The sequence below is a fragment of the Phyllobates terribilis genome, unplaced genomic scaffold, assembly GCF_046119375.1.
Source record: "Phyllobates terribilis strain yellow unplaced genomic scaffold, ASM4611937v1 Scaffold_2__4_contigs__length_985480577, whole genome shotgun sequence".
Classification (NCBI taxonomy): Eukaryota; Metazoa; Chordata; class Amphibia; order Anura; family Dendrobatidae; genus Phyllobates; species Phyllobates terribilis.
In genome coordinates this window covers 378,661,939-378,679,824 of record NW_027362762.1, presented here as the reverse complement: position 1 = coordinate 378,679,824, position 17,886 = coordinate 378,661,939, and the positions used below count along the sequence as shown (strand labels likewise).

At 44.5% G+C, this 17,886-nt stretch overlaps 1 protein-coding gene across 2 annotated transcripts in view; it reads left to right on the top strand.

The window, feature by feature from the left end:
- The window catches only part of LOC141210786 (interleukin-18 receptor 1-like), a 111,610-nt gene that overhangs the window by 76,164 nt on the left and 17,560 nt on the right, over positions 1-17,886 (top strand). For both annotated transcript variants that reach the window (XM_073664765.1, XM_073664764.1), the window contains exon 7: positions 10,684-10,820. In XM_073664765.1, the coding sequence (XP_073520866.1) occupies positions 10,684-10,820 (137 nt within the window). The remainder of the gene's footprint in view (positions 1-10,683; positions 10,821-17,886) is intronic.

The following is a 17,886-nucleotide window of genomic DNA, read 5'->3' as shown; positions in this document are numbered from 1 at the left end:
GAGAGGAATGTTGAGGAGATGCCCTGGGAACAGATAGGATTGCTGAGGAGAAGGCCTGAGGGCAGAGAGAAACCCCGAGGAAATCACCTTAGAGCAAAGAAGAATGCTAAATAGATGACCTAAGAGCAGAAAGGAGCGCTAAGGAGATAGCCTGAGAGAAGAGAGAAGCGCTAAGGAGATGGCCTGAAAGTAGAGAGGAATGATGAGAAGACTGCTTGAAAACAGAGAGGAATGTTGAGGAGGCGGCCTGAGGGCAGAGAGGAACACTAAAGTTATGGTCTGAGAGCAGATAGGAATGCTGAGAAGAAGGCCTGAGGGCAGAGAGGAACACTGAGGAAAAGACCTTGGAGCAGATGGCTTGAGGGCAGAGAGGAATGCTGAGGAGATGGCCATGGTGGCAGATAGGAACGCTAAAGAGACAGCTGGACAGCAAAGAGAAATGCTGAGGAGACAGCCTGAGGACAGAGTAGAATGGTGAGGAGACAGCCTGAGAGCAGAGGGGAGAACTGAGGATGGTTATAGGAAGTTTCGCCCCCAGGTACATTTCGCCCCTGCACATTTCGCCCCTATCATTTTGCCCCCAGGAAGATTCGCCTCCGCACGTTTTGCCCCTGGACCGGGGCGAACTGGGGTTGATATGTGCGGGGGTGAAATGTGCGGGGGCAAAACATCCTGGGGGCCAAATTCTGGGGACGAAATGTGCGGGGTCGAAATGTACCCGGGGGCGAACTGCTGTGGGCGAACTGCTGGGGGCGAAACATCCAATTCCCACTGAGGATATGGTCTGAAAGCAGAGCAGCGTTGAGCAGACAGCTTGACAACAGATAGGAGAGCTGAGGAGATGGCCTGAGAGCAGAGAGAAACGTTGAGGAGATGCATGAAGACAGAGAGCAATGCTGAGGAGATACCCTGAGAGCATATACAAACACATAGAAGAAAGACTGAGGAAAGAGAGGAACCCCAAAGAGATGACCTGAGAGCAAAGAGGAATGCTGAGGAAACAGCTTGAAAGCAGAAAGGAATGTTGAAAAGATTGTCTGAGGGCAGAGAGTAATGCTAAAGAGATGGCAAGAGTGCAGAGAGGAGCACAGAGGAGGAGGCCTGAGAGTAGATAGGAATGAAGAGAGATGGCCTGAGAGCAAAGAGGAATGCTAAGCACATAGCCTGAGACCAAATAGGAATACTTGGGAGACTGCCTGAAGGCAGAGAGGAGTTCTGAAGAGACGGTCTCAGGTCAGTTAGGAATGCTGAGGAGATGGCCTGAGAGCAGAAAGAAATGCTGAATAGATTGACTGAGAACAGAGGAACGCAGACGAGACAGCCTAAGAGCAGAGAGGAATGTTGAGGAGATGCCCTGGGAACAGATAGGATTGCTGAGGAGAAGGCATGAGGGCAGAGAGAAACCCCGAGGAAATCACCTTAGAGCAAAGAAGAATGCTAAATAGATGACCTAAGAGCAGAAAGGAGCGCTAAGGAGATGGCCTGAAAGTAGAGAGGAATGATGAGAAGACTGCTTGAAAACAGAGAGGAATGTTGAGGAGGCGGCCTGAGGGCAGAGAGGAACACTAAAGTTATGGTCTGAGAGCAGATAGGAATGCTGAGAAGAAGGCCTGAGGGCAGAGAGGAACACTGAGGAAAAGACCTTGGAGCAGATGGCTTGAGGGCAAAGAGGAAAGCTGAGCAGAGAGTCTGAGGGCAGAAATGAGCAGTAAGAACACAGCATAATGGCAGAGAGAAGTGCTGAAGAGACGGCTTGAGAGCAAATAGGAACACTGAGGAGATGGCCTGAGGGCAGAGAGGAACACTGAGAACATGGCCTGAGAGCAGAGGAGATTTGAGGAGTCGATTTGAGGGCAGAGATGAATGCTGAAGAGATGGCCTGGGAGCACATATTAATGCTAAAGAGACAGTTCCGGTGATGATATAGCCGGGGGCAGAGAGGTGTTGGAATAATGCTTATTAATTGTATATATTGCATAAACTACTAATTACTACTGTTTAATAGTGCATGAGTTTCTGTCTCCAGTAGCAGTAGTAGTAGTAGTTGTATTGTCAATAATGCATTGTTGAAAATACAGAAACAAAAGAACCAGGAAGTTCCTGCTCACAGTGTGTGTAGTTGAAGCACAGTTTGCTTTTTACTTTGCAAGTTGACAGACAAGATGCTACAATCCTAAGCTATAAGAAATACGAGTTGTAAGCTGTGTTTCCTTTGTTCCTGAATAAATATATATACACTGTTGAAAGGCTGAACAGTACAGAGATGAATTCGCTGCCAACAGGTTATGGGCCCAGAGACCCAAAAAGTCAAAGACAAAGAGAACAGCCCAGAGGAGAGAGGACCACAGTGTACTAAGAAAAAAAGCAAAGATGGTCACCAGCAGCAACTCTGTGAAGTTCACAGTGCCAAATCTGACTACCCAGAGCTATCAATCTTGGAAATTCAAGGTAAAGATGCTGCTGATAAGAGAAGGTACTTGGAAATGAAAAACTGCAAAAGAAATGTGGAAACAGTTGCAGAAAGTTCATGAAAGGATAAATCTCAGCAATAAGCTCTTTTTAATGAGAAAGCTGTATCAGTCTAAGCTAAATAAGGGCCAATATATGCATAATTACATAAGATAAACTCTTCAAATTGTGGAGCACCTGTGGGGCATTGGGGAAGAGCTAAAGGATTTCCATATTGCTGCACTACTACTAAGCAGTCTACCAGAAAGCTATGACATACTTGTAACTACACTAGATGTGCACACAGATTATGAGCTTACATTGGAGTATGTCAGAGGAAAGCTTGTAGATGGATATAAGCGAAAGACAGAAAGTGTAAGCAGCAGTGGAGCATTCAAAGAAGAATTCACTTTAAAAACCTAAAGATCTACCCAAAAATAAAGTTATTTGAAGGAAGCATGTGAGAGTTTTTTCTGCAGGAAATCAGAGCACCTAAAGGCTGACTACTAAGTGTGGAGAGCTAGAATGAATCAGCTGAAAAAGCAAAATAATCATCAAAGGGTTAAAAGTACCATTACTGAAGAATATGACACTTTACATACTGAAGCTTTGTTTAGTGTTAATGCTAGTACATTAAATCATGCATGGTGTATAGACTCTGGTGCAACTAGTCATATGACTAATGACAAAAGCTTCTTCTCTAACCTTGACCAAAGTAAGCTAGAAAAAGTGATTTTGGTTAATAGTCAGTACATGAATTCAGAGGGAATAGGAGATGGTTACATTAATTGTCAAATTTCCCCAACACAAAGCAGAAAGATCCCAGTAAAGGACGTTCTCTATGTCCCTAGTCTTGAAAGCAATCTGCTATCTGTGAAAAAACTCACAAGGCAAGTTAGTGAAGTTACATTTAAAGATGACAGCTATATCATCCCAAAAGAAGGTCATACAATAGGAGAAGGAAAAATCAAAGATGAGTTGTACCAGCTAAAATGCAAGAAAAGTGTATACACTGCTAAACATGAACATCACACAAATTGCATCCATGTATGGCACAGGCGACGCAGAAGCAATAAGAAAGTTAGTTCAAAACCATCTTGCTGATGGTATTACAGTCAATCTGTGTAATCAGACAATGAAATGTACTAGCTTTTTTAACGGGAGTGGTGGAACCACTGTGCCGTGATCCAGAGAGAGCCTGGAGGGGCGTAACTAGGTACTACACCAGGACTAGATGCACAGCAACTGACCCCCAGGGGACAGGAAGCTGGTACAGCCAAAAAGGGAAAGTTCAGCTGTTACAGGCAGGCATGGCAGGAACCCAGGCATGGCAGGTGCTGGCGGGCATGGCTGGTAGACAGGCAGGCACTGGATTATGCAGGTAAGTATGGCTGGTATTTAGGTGGGCACAGGCAGGTGTGGCTGGTATACAGGTTTGGCAAAGGCCGGTGCAGATGGGTACAGCTGGAATAAAGGTGGGCACGGGCATGTGCAGGCAGGTACAGCTGGTATTCATGTGGGTAGGTGCAGGCAGGTATACAGGTGGGCACAGACAAGGGCATGCAGGAACAGCTGCAACACAGTTGGCCATGGGCAGGTGCAGGCGAGTACGGCTGGAATACAGGAGGGCACAGGCAGGTATGGCTGGTATAGAGGTGGCACGGCTGATGCAGGCAGGCACGGCTGGTATGCAGGTGGCATGGTTGATGCAGGTGGGTAGCTGGAAGGCACAAGCAAGGACATACAGGAACGAGGCAAGAACAAGTGAATATGGGCAGGTACGGGCAGACGCCAGCGGGAATTAGCGGATACTGGCAGATACTAACAAACTGGGGCAATCAAGAAGAAATTGTCAGCTCACCGATATACCAGATTAGTGCACGGAACTCTGTTCTGATACTCACGTGACAAGATAATGAATTTGAAGAAAAAAAAATTGTTCCAGCTTCCAACTAATGAATTGATAAAAAAATGTAGTTTTTTAGAAGCAACTTAAAATTGGCAAAACACGAGGGCCGCAGTGGCTAAAACCAAATATCATCAAATGACAGGCATGAAAAATGCAACAGAGACAGGAGTAGAAGGCTACACGTTTCAACTGCAACTGCAGTCTTTGTCCCAGCTAAGGGACTAGCAAACTGGGGACCTGAGAACTAGCAAGTGAGCAGGGAACAAACTAAAAATAATGCTCAAGCACCTCCGAACAGGTGGAGGTGCTTTAAATAATAGGTGTCTCCCAGTCATCAGCTGGGTACACTTTAGGACGGAGCGTGCTGTTGCTTTAAGAGGGAGAGAGCACGTGCCCTAAGCACAGTGCTCGGGGATCTGTGCGCTGTGTGCAGACCCTGGGCTGGAGCTGGAGGAGGAGAAAGTGTGGGAGGGGAGCCACTGTGGTGAGTAAGTCAGTGTTCCTGCTGGGGAGGAAGGGAGTGTGCAGGGACGCCGTCACTACAGTTTTCTTAAAGGGAAAATTTTAATATTTCCTAATAATAGTACTAGAAAATTAGAACAGCTTTTGGACTTAATACACACAGATGTTTGTGGTGAAAACAGTACTCAAACTCCTGGAAATAAGAGATATTTTCTCAAATGTATAGATGATTATTCAATATATACAGTTGTCTATCTGCTTCACTGCAAAGATGAAGTTGCAGAGAAACTTGAAATATGTCTGGCTGAAGCATATAACAAATTTGGGAAAATGCCCAAAATTCTGCATGCAGATAATGGAACTCAATATACAAGTAATGAGACACAAAGTGTTTTAAGGAAAAATGGAATCGTGTTTCAGACTACTGTACCATACAACCCTGAACAAAATGGTGTAGAGGAAAGAAGGAACCGGAAGAAGCATCCTATTTGATGCAGATTTGCCGACAACATATTGGGGTGAAGCAATCATGACAGCTTGCTATCTTTAAAACAGACTACCAGATAAAGCTACTGAGAAAACTCCATTTCAGCAATGGAACAGCAAGAAACCTGAATTATAATATATAAGAATATTTGGAAGTAAAGTATTTGTACACATTCCCAAAGAAAAAACTTATGAAGTGGGAATTTTATGCAAAAGAAGGTATCCTGGTGGGCTACAGTGAAACCCAGGAAGGATATAGAATCCTGCACCCAGAAACGAACAAGGTCACAATAAGCAGAGATGTAATGATTGATGAGAACTTCATGTCGCTCAAGATTCATGACATCATACCAGTAGTGCAGCTGAAGCAATAACAATCTCAGTCAGAATTTTAAAATTACAAAAAAAAGGATGTAGAAGTTTGGTAAGGTTCTTCAACCACTGAAGAAGCAACAGAAAAATCAGGTGAACCTGAAGTCAGGAGATCGTCGAGATCAAACAAGGGTATTGTCACATAGTGACTAGGGATGGTGGGTGCCTACCTTATCCCTCGAACTAGGGGGCATCCTTGTCTATCCCTGACCCCTGGATTACCCCGGAAGGTGGAGACACCGGGGTCACGTACCTTGCTATGCTCCAAAAGAAAAGGCCGGTCTTGCTATTAAACGCTCTTCCAAATAACAATATAGCCCAAAAGAGATAAGAATCAGGAGCTTCTTGAATAAATTATTACTAATCTTTATTGATGTACAATACAAAGTTATATTGTGGTACCATGTTAGCCAGAAAAATCAATGTAAATATTTTTATGCCCAAAAATGACTAAAGTATTCTCGGAGTGATACCTTTATTGGCTAACCAGAAAAAATATATATATGCAAGCTTTCAGAGCACAAAGGCTCCTTTCTTCAGGCTGGAGGATTTGCAATCCTGCCTGAAGAAGGAACCTTTGTGCTCTGAAAACTTGCATATACATATATATATATATATATATATATATATATATATATATATATATATATACAGTATTTTTTTCTGGTTAGCCAATAAAGCTATCACTCCGAGAATACTTTAGTCATTTTAGGGCATATAAGTATTTATATAAATCTTTATTGAGAATTTTTTTTTATAAAAAAGATATATTAAATCAGAGGGAAGATAGATATGACTCACCCACTGGGCCGTGGGGTACTCAAAACCGGGTCTTCTGGTGTACGATGCTGATGGGGGTAGTAGTGGCAACCTGGTCCCGTGGCTCAGGGCGGTCAGACCAATGTTGTGGCAGTCTATTTATAGATTTATGAATGTCCGACTACGCCACCCGTGGATTGCGGTCAGAGATAACCGCCGCTGCGAGGCAGACCGCTGAGGCTGGTGTTGGTGTGCAGCACAGGGGTAGGATAACTCCCCACGGGAAGAGTGTAGCCTCAGGGCAGTGTAGGTGGATACTGGGGGTGATAGTGCCGGCCGCAATAGTAAAAGTTCAGAGCCCGTGTCAAACAGTTCTGGGTCTTTATTGTAGATGTTACTAATGACCCAACAGTAGTACCGGGTAGGAATGGGCCTGGGTATCTGAGAGCATTCGGGCGAACCCCACTGGTCAGGGTGAGTGTGTAGGCCTACCGTTCTCTCTATGCTCTTTCTGACTATCCCCCGCTTCGTGGTGTAATAGCCCACGTCCCTGAGCTGGCCGTGTACTTCTCGCCTGTATGACTTGCGACTCGGGCCTTGGGTACCTTTTGCTTTCTCCTCGCTGTACTGGTCCCTCTGTGTGGTGGAGCCTCCAGGCTTCTTAGGCCAAGGGACCTGAAATCCCTCGCGGGTTGGTTCTCTGCTGCTGGGCTTGATAACCCGGGGCAGACTCGGACCCCAATGTCCGGTTAGATTGGTTCTCTGCCAGGACCAGCTCTCGTCGCCTCTGTCCCTGGCTTGCAGTTTCTCCTCTGCTTCACGGACTCCTCAGCTGCTGCTGACCTGTCCCTCTTCTCTGAGGACCCTTCTGGACACTTCAGAAGTGGATTCTGGTCTTTCTAACCCTGCCCCAGTTCCAGGTTTTATAGGGCAGCCAGCTCCCCCTACTGGCCTGGGACAGGAGGTGCTGCATGCTAATTGTCCCTAACCAGGGAACCTCCCTCCTGCTCTCAGACACAGATTATTGTTTGTGGCATCCAGGCCTGGGGTGACACAGATACAACAAGTGTCATGTTACACCAGGGACTACATAATAAGGCAGATAGCTGAGAGTAACAGAGACAGTGGCTATACCTAAAAGTTTAGTCAATAAAGTATATGTCATAAATAGTGATAAGCGAGCATGCTCGTCACTACTCGGTACTCGCCCGAGCATCTCAGTACTCGAGATGCTCTGAGCTCGCCGAGTACTTGTGCGATGCTCGGGCAGATGCTCGGGTCCCCGTCCTGCATGTTTGGTGCTCTTTAGAGTGCCAATCAACATGCAGGGATTGCCTGCCACTCACTGTAATGCCGCAGCCATGTTGGTTGTGGCATTACAGCGATTGCCCAAATCAATGGGAACAGTGCTCAGTGAAACAAGGAAAGCCGGCAATTCATCAGCCGCATACAGTTATAACATCGGTACCCGACAATTTAGAACAGAAAGAATAGAGCATCACACATAGATTAGATAGGAACATGTCAGTCACATATATAATAAGTACAGTGACAGTGTTGGTTACTGTACTTGTCATTTAGTGTTAAAATAAAGGATTTATAAAAAAAAATTGGCGTGGGGTCCCCCGTAATTTTAGTCTCTAGTGGAGGTTAAGCAGACGGCTGGGGCAGATGTTTGAAGCCTGGGAAGGGGGTAATACATGACAAGTACAGTAACCAACACTGTCACTGTACTCATTATATATGTGACTGACATGTTTCTATCTATCTAATCTATGTGTGATGCTCTATTCTTTCTGTTATAAATTGTCGGGTACCAATATTATAACTGTATGCGGCTGCTGAATTGTTGGCTTTTTTAAAGAGACGGGTGCATTAAAATTGGAAGGCACCAGTGTGTTCCGAGTGCCCTGCTATGTTTTTCATGCACCCTCCTATATACCCTGCCTATCTGCCTATATATTCTGCCTGCCTGCCTGACATGTTTAATTGAGCAATGTTCCCATCGATTTGGGCAATTTTTGACCTTCTGCAGACCGCCGGGAAGGACTGCCAGAAAAATGCTCGAGCTTCCCATAGACTTACATTGGGCTCGTTGCTCGGGTCGAGCACCCGAGTGTCACGATGTGCTCGGTCCGAGCTTCGAGCACCCGAGCATTTTAGTGCTCGCTCATCACTAGTCATAAACCTTCAGTGGATAAGCTCAATATGAGAGACAATACTAAACATGTGTACCATAATCTCTGTGTGTTTTAAAGTACCAGTGCTGTAAGCAATCCAGATGGGATAATAAAAGAAAGATCAAAATAATGGTTCAGAGGCAAGGAAATGAAGACACCATCCAAAGAGTAAGATCTATATGACACAGTGATCAATCTACATATAATAAAAAAAATGGTAAGGGTCAGAATAAGAACAAATACCAAAATCTACAGCAAGTCTTCCAGGTCCTGAAGCAGCAAAACAGCCCCAGACCATCAAACTACCACCACCATATTTTACTGTTAGTATGATGTTCCCTTTCTGAAATGCTGTGTTACCAGATGTAATGGGACACACACCTTCCAAAAAATTCAACTTTTGTCTTGTCAGTCCACAGAGTATTCTCCCAAAAGTATTGGCGATCATCAAGATGTTTTCTGGCAAAACTGAGATGAGCCTTTCTGTTCTTTTTGCTCAGCAGTGACTTTTGTCTTGGGACTTTCCATGCATGCCATTTTTGCCCAGTCTTTCTTATGGTGGAGTCATGAACACTGCCTTAACTGAGGCAAGTGATGCCTGTAGTTCTTTGGATGTTGTTGTGGGGTCTTTTGTGACCGGTTACTCCTGGGAAGATTCACCACTATTCCATGTTTTTGCAATTTGTGGAAAATAGCTCTCACTGTGGTTCACTGGAGTCCCAAAGCTTTAAAAATTGCTTTATAACGTTTTCCAGACTGATAGATCTCAATTACTTTGTTTCTAATTTTTCCTGAATTTCTTTGGATAGCAGCATGCTGTCTAGCTTTTGAGGATCTTTTGGTCTACTTCACTTTGCCAGGCAGGTCCTATTTAAGTAATATCTTGATTGAGAACAGGTGTGGCAGTATCAGGCCTGTGTGTGGCTAGGGAAATTTAACCCAGCTTTCCAAAGATGTGATAAACCACAGTTGTTTTATGTTTTAAGGGGGCAATTACTTTTTCACACAGTGCCCTGTAGGTTTGGACTTCTTTTCCCTTAATAGTAAAGACTTTGATTTAAAAACTGCATTTTGTGTTTACTTGTGTTATCTTTGTCTAATATTTAAATTTGTTTTGTGATCTGAAACATTTAAGTGTGACAAACATGCAAAAGAATAAGAAATGAGGAAGGGGGCAAACACTTTTTCACACCACTGTATTGCATCAACTACTATTTAACACTGTTTAAAGGGAATCTGTCACCCCATTTTTATCCATTATACTGGCCCCAGTGTGCTGTTAGTGATGCAAAGTGCATGTTGCATGCAACCGAATGCAGTGGGAAGAAAATGAACTTCATTCTCCATGCCAGCATTCGGCATTCAGTCAGGAGGGCAGGTGCAGCGCGGGCTCAGTCACCGCTCTGAGTATACAGAGCGCCCAATGTAGCCATACCCCCTTTATGCTCCCTGCTCTCACCTCACACAGGTCTGACAGTGAGCCCAGGGAGCAGATTGCTGAGAAACACAGAAGCGTGTCAGTGATTCTTCCTCTGCGCTCACACAGCTCTGCCCTCTGTGACACAGCTCTAACTGCGCACATAGTGTATGAAGCAGAACGATCTCATCCAGAGGTCAGCGCTGTGTGAGCGCAGTGGGAAGAATCACTGACACGCTTCTGTGCTTCTCAGCAATATTCTCCCTGTGCTCGCTGTCAGACCTGTGTGAGGTGAGCACAGGGAGCATACATTATGCACACTGGGGGTGGGGAGTTGGGGGGCACTCTTATGATGACAGGAACTGTGCATGCTCTGACAGCTGATAGGCCACTGGGTGGACAGAATGGAATAGCACCAGGGATCATACTTCAGCGGATGAAAGCTTGTTATGTTTTGAATGAAGCATAATTTTTAATAACTGTAAATTACAAAACCATTTATTTCCACATTTTCTGCTTAGTTTGATGTATTTTTTATGGTGGCACAACCTCTTTAAGTAAGCATTTTAAAAAACTTAAAATGATGATGAAATTGAGAAAACATTACATTTTTACTTAATAAACGTTGCTTTGCCATTGCTTTAATTTAGAGACGACATGGGTTCAATTTGGATTTCTGAGCTGCACATAATTAATGTAAGCAACAATGATATCAAGTATCGCTATAAATGCAAACTTGATAGCTCTAAAAGCAATGACGAAAGGATATTTGTTATGAAATTGAAAGGTAAGACATTGAATTTTATCAAGTCCATAACTGTTATTCAAGTTCAAAGAGCCTTTTGTATCCCATATTCTTTTCTGTTTAGATAGAAAGAGAAGTAGAGGTTATAGGTAATGTTCCTTGGAACCAATGTAGAAACCTTTAATAAGGCCCCCACCGACCATATGCCATTTTTAATAGTGGTGTCTTCTTGTGGCAACCTCTGTATTCCTTATAGTTACATCTTTAGTACATTATAGATAAGCACATCGGTTAAAGGGATATTCTTAACCCCTTTAAAGCCCAAGACGTATTAATACCCGTCTGCGCCCTGGGCTTCAAGAGCCTGACCCGTATTAATACGTCATATCTTTAATGCGGCACCGCGTCCGAAGTCGCATTTCTCACCGTTTCCGGCAATGTGATTGCCGGAAACAGTGATCTGCTCCTAAGAGCACCGATCCTAGGCTGTTGCTAGGACACCCTAGCCCCGGACCCAAAGCGCCCGATCGTAGGGCAACCGTGCGGTGACAGGGCGGTCATGGGGCGGTAACCGGCTTGTGACCTGCCTGTTACCGCCCCATGACCCCCTGTAATGTGATCAAAGCCCCCAGACTGCTGTGATTGGAGCGATCGATGATGACATTGATCGCTCCAATCAGAGTACCTGAATACAGGTGCTCTGCCCCAGCCATGTCTGATTGGTGCGATCAATGTCACCAATCAAATGGCTAGGGCAGAGCATGCACCACAGGGGTGCATACGCTTTTCTTGCCTCCGACACTGACAGCGAGGGCGAGGATCCCACATATCTTTATTTTTCCTCCTCCTCGTCGTCTTCCTCCTCCTCTTCTTCCTCCTCTTCCTCTTCCTCCTCAGGTGCTGCTGGACCGCCCCGCAGTCGTCGCAGGAGAGAAGACGATCCAGAACCCCCCACTACTGACCTCATATGGACCTTGCCCCCCGAAAATTATGAGCCACTGATTCCTGATTTCGGGGCGGAATCAGGAATCAAGTTTGACACCACCGGCCTCACAGAACTAGACTTTTTCAAAGTCTTTTTCTCTGAGGATTTTGTAAATCTCATGGTGGGCCAAACTAATTTATACGCTCATCAATTTTTGGAACAAAACCCCTCTTCATCATTTTCTAATTGGTCTCCTGTAGACGCTGTAGAAATGATGATGTTTTGGGGCCTGGTCCTTCTTAGGGGGATCCTGAAGAAGCCAGAAGTTCGGCAATACTGGAGTGTTGATGTTTTGTTTAACACTCCAGTGTTGCAAATGGTCATGATCCGGAAACGTTTTCAGGCCATCCACAAGTTCTTGCATTACCAAGATAATGCAAGGTGTCCTGCACGCGATGACCCCAACTTTGATCGTCTTTTCAAAGTTCGGCCGGTCATCGAACACTTCAACAACAATTTTGCTGAAGTGTATGTGCCCCAAATGGACATCTGTGTGGATAAGTCCTTAATCCATTTAAGGGGCGGCTTGGATTCCGGCAGTACCTGCCAGTAAGAGGACAAGGTACGGGATCAAGCTGTATAAACTTTGTGAGAGTACCTCAGGGTACACTCACAAGTTTAGAGTTTATGAAGGGAAGGACTCCAGGATTGAACCCCCTGAATGCCCCCCTGTTCTGGGAGTGAGTGAGAAAATTGTGTGGGACTTGGTGCTGCTGAATAAAGGTTATCACCTGTACGTGGATAACTTTTATACAAGTATCCCGCTCTTCAAGTCTCTCTCTGTGCGATGTAGCGCAGCCTGTGGTACTGTCCGCAAAAATCAGAGAGGCCTCCCAAAGACGCTAATTGGGCAGCTGCTCAGAAGGGGTGAGAGCAGAGCCCAATGGAGCAACCACCTGCTGATGGTAAAGTACAAGGGCAAAGGGGATGTCCTTTTCTTGACCACCATACATGGTGATGGCAGCACCCTCAGCACTGCACGAGGTTCCACTACACAGGTCGCCAAACCAGACTGTGCAGTGGGGTACAACAAGTACATGGGGGGAGTTTCTCTCTCTGATCAAGTCCTCCAGCCGTACAGTGCTTTGAGAAAGGCCAAGTTATGGTATAAGAAGCTGGCTGTGCACATTGTACAGATGGCAATGCACAACGCTTTCCTTCTGTCACAATGTGCAGGCCAGACTTCTACGTCCTATCTTCACTTCCAGGAGACAGTTATCAAGGCCCTGATATTTGGCAGCGGTGACAGAGCAGGCCCCAGTACTTCCGGAACTGAAGGACCTCGAATTGTACCAGGCCAGCATTTCCCGGGGCAGATCCCTCACAGCAGAAAAAAAGGTAAGTCACAAAAGAGGTGCCGAGTGTGTTATAAAAGGGGAATACGCAAGGACACCATTTATCAATGTGACACCTGCCCCGGCAAGCCTGGCCTGTGCATGGAAGACTGCTTCAAAAGGTACCATACTTCCATGGACTATTAAATTAATTTCTGACGTATGACAACTTGACGAACACTACACAGCTGACGTAGTGTTCGTCAGGTTGTCATACGTCAGTTGTGTAGTGTTCGTCAGGTTGTCCTACACAACTGACGTATGACACTACATTATAGAATTCAAAAATCAGCTACCACTTCGAAAAAGGGGGCACTTGTTAGGCATTTCCACTGTTTAGGTACATCAGGGGCTGTGAGAACGTGTCCTGACGCCCGCAGACCATTCCATCAAAGTCTTCATTCAAAAGCGTCACTCCTTCCCTTCCGAGCCCTGACATGCGCCCAAACAGTAGTTTTCTCCAACACATGGGGTATCTGCGTACATGGAAATTGCACAACAACTTTTGGTGTCCAATTTCTCCTAGTACCCTCGTGAAAATAAAAATATTGCGGCTAAAAGATAATTTTTGTGGAAAAAAAATGATTTTTTTTTTTCACGACTCTAGGTTATAAACTTTTGCAAAACACTTGGGGGTTTAAAATGCTCACCATACATCTAAATAAGTCCCTTAAGGGGTCTAGTTTCCAAAATTGGGTCACTTGAGTTTTTTTTTCACTGTTTAGACACATCAGGGGTTCTCCAAACGCGACATGGGGTCCGCTGTCAATTCCAGCGAGTTTTGCATTGAAAACGTAAAATGGCGCTCCTTCCCTTCTGAGCCCTGTCGTGCGCCCAAACAATGGTTTTCCCCCACATATGGGGTATCAGCGTGCTCAGGAGAAATTGCAGAACAACTTTTGGTGTCCAATTTCTCCTATTGCCCTTGTGAAAATAAAAATATTGCGGCTAAAAGATCGTTTTTGTGGAAAAAAAATGATTTTGGCTCTACGCCATTAACTTTTGCAAAACACTTGGGGGTTTAAAGTGCTCACCACACATCTAAATAAGTTGCTTAAGGGGTCTAGTTTCCAAAATGGGGTCATTTGTGGGGGGTTTCTACTGTTTAGGCACATCAGGGGCTCTCCAAACGCGACATGGGGTCAGCTGTCAATTCCAGTGAGTTTTACATTGAAAACGTTAATTGGCGCTCCTTCCCTTCCGAACCCAAACAATGGCTTACCCCCACATATGAGGTATCAGCGTACTCAGTAGAAATTGCACAACAACTTTTGGGGTCTAATTTTTCCTGGTACCCTTGTGAAAATAAAAAAATTGGGGTCTAAAATAAAATTTTAGTGAAAAAAAGTTAAATGTTCATTTTTTCCTTTCACGTTCAATTAATTGGTGTGAAGCACCTGAAGGGTTAATAAACTTCTTGCATTGGTTTTGAGCACCTTGAGGGGTGCAGTTTTTAGAATGGTGTCACTTTTGGGTATTTTCTGTCATAAAGACCCCTCAAAGTGACTTCAAATGTGATGTGGTCCCTAAAAAAAATGGTTTTGTAAATTTTGTTGGAAAAATGAGAAATCGGCTGGTCAATTTTTAACCCTTATAGCTCCCTAATAAAAAAAAATTTGGTTCCAAAATTGTGCTGATGCAAAGTAGACATGTGGAAAATGTTATTTATTAACTATTTTGTATGACATATCTCTCTTATTTAAGGGCATAAAAATTCAAAATTTGAAAATTGCAAAATTTTCAAAATTTTCGCCAAATTTCCATTTTTTTCACAAATAAAAGCAAGTGATATCGAAGAAATTTTACCACAGTCATGAAGTACAATATGTCACAAAAAAACATTCTCAGAATCAGGGGGATCCGTGGAAGCGTTCCAGAGTAATTACCTCATAAATTGACAGTGGTCAGAATTGTAAAAATTGGCCTGGTCATTAACATGCAAACCATCCTGGGTTGTAAAGAGGTTAAATTTGGATGTTATCCCCTATCTATCGGATCGCTGGGACCCCCACTGATCCGGAGAATGAGAGCTCAGAAGGGCCCTGTGTGCATGTAGCAGTGATCAGTCATGCGCACTGCTGCTCCATTCATTCATGCTGAAGATCAACCAAGCACAGTGCCCAACTATCTCTGACGGGACAACAGAAATATGACAGGGCGCCACTCAAATATATATAAATAATGGGCTCAACCTATCGCATACTAGTGAACAGCACATAAAGGAGAAAAAGAAGTTTGTGAATTCAGGGATACACCAAATATTAAATATTACATATTTATTGAATAACAGACAAGTCAAAAGTAGAAAATATAAAAACATTTAAAAAGCACAACTGGCTATAGCATATAAACAAGATCAAGTTGGAATACAACAAGACCTCCACTGCGTATATAAGATTATATTATAGGGTACCTACACAAATATTGTCAGTCCAATTTATGTCAGAATCTGATAAGTGAGTTCTGTAGTGGGGGCACTCTTCTCAGTTGGCTGTTCATGCCAGGCGGAGGACGGCTATGCAACTCTTTTCTCGTCATTATTGGTGGCATACAATGAGAAAGGATATTTTGAAGTATGTTTCTGCCTGTCCGTCCTGTGCTTGAAACAAGACCCCTAAGCATCTTTCGTCTGGGCGTCTTTTATTGCTTCTTGTTCCTTCAGCTCCCTGGCAGCACATCACAATGGACTTTAGTACGGACCTCCCTATGTTCTCTGGTTGCTCCATCATCTGGGTTGTGGTAGACCACTTCTCAAAAATTGCTCACTTTACTCCATTGCCTGGTCTCCCGCCTCCTACTGAGCTCGGTGGGAGGTTTATACAGCACATCTTCTGCCTTCATGTGTTTCCTCTTCACATTGTGTCTGACAGGGGTGTCCAGTTCACATTCAGGTTCTGGAGAGCTACTTGTAAACTGTTGAATGTGGTCTTGGCATTTTATGAATATGCACCATGACAACTGAGTCAAGCTGTTGCCTTGGGCGGAGTTCTCTTATAATAATCATGTTAGTGATGCCTGTGTGAAATTACCATTCTTCATCTTTATGGTCACCGGCCTGGTATTCCTCTTTAGTTGGTGGCTGCTATTGGCGTCCATGCAGCCGATGCTCTCACTAAAGAATTCTCCAAAATCTGGAGGGATACCAAAGCCACTATAGAGATATAGAGAAGTCCTCCGAACGGATGAAAATGCATGCCGACAAGAGACGCCTGGATCCACCAACCTTCCAGGCACGAGATAAGTTGCGGCTCCCTTCGAAATTCATCCGTCTGAAGATGCCGTCTTAAAAGTTGGGTCCCTGCTTCATCGGTCCTTTCGAGGTACTCAAGCAGATCAATGCGGTATGCTACAAATTGAAGCTACCGGCTTCATTACGCGTGCCTAATTCCTTTCACATATCTCTCCTCTAGCTAGTCATCTTAAGTCCCCTCTTTTAGGATCCAGGTACCACTCCTGCGCCTGTCAGCTCTGAGGATATCTTCGAGGTAGAGAGCTTCTTTGCCATGAAGAAGGTGGGAGGAAAAGCCTTTTTTCTAGTGGATTGGAAGGGGTTTGGTCCCAACGAGAGACCGTGGGAACCCAAGGAGTATATTCAGGCCCCACTTCTTCTGGAGAAATTCCTCATGGGCTTGATGAAGAGGGGGCATAAAGGGAGGTACTTTAATGCCAGGGTCCCTGCATGCCTCCTCTCCTCTCTCCCAGCAAGGATGCCTACTTACCGTCTAGGCCATCCTGCTGCATCCCCTGCTTCGGCACCTATGTCCCTGGGTCTGCGCATGACGCGCAGTTCTCCTGGTACCTGAACCAGGACCCGTGCTTGAGACCCACTATATCTATATCTGCTTCAGTGCCGGTCCTGTCTGAACCTGCTCCAATATTGGTTCCATCTGAATTCAGTCCTGCCTTGGACTCAGAGTCCATGTCTTCTGTCCTGACCCTTGGGGGTCAGCTGCCGCCGTATTGGTATCTGTCCTGGGTTGGCACTTGGCATCCAACTGTGGCTCAAGTCTAACCCCACCATCAGGGGCTTTAGGGAAAACCGAGATGTTTGCCTAGTTAAGCCCCTCCAGGTTCTCCCCGGTCCATGGCGTAGTGGATTCACGATCCGCCAGCGTGACAGTGTGCAAGGTATCATGAAATCATGAAATCTGAAGATTATCAAAGGATTTTGGGTCTCAATGTAGTGTCCAGTGTCAGAAAGCTGAGTTTGTGTCCTAGGTCATGGGTCTTCCAGCAGGACAATGACCCCAGACATACCTTAAGAAACACCAAGAAATGGATGGCAACAAAGCGTTGGAGAGTTATGAAGTGGCTAGCAATGAGTCTGGATCTAAATCTCATTGAACACCTGTGGAGAGACCTTATAATTACTGTTTGGAGAAGGCATCCTTCATATATGAGAGACCTAGAGCAATTTGCAAAAGAATAGTGGCCCAAAATTCCAGTTGAGAGGTATAAGAAGCTTGTTGATGGTTATTTAAAGATCTATTGATTAAAATGTTGATTAAAATTAACTTTATTTGTGGGAAAACCCCTTTTTACAACAAATATGCAAATGCTTGTGGATTGGAAAGCATGGGGGACCTGTCAGGTTCCCTTTAAAGATTTCTTACTTTACTTACCTTGCTAGTCTATACAGAAGCTAAGCTGGCCATTACATTGGGCATCATTGTAATAAGATTCTTAAAGTGCCTATACACATTAGACTAAAGTTCTTAAAAATGTCTGATTTTTAACCATAGCGTACATGCATCCGGTGAAATCTAACAATAAAGTATCTTTTAGGTGG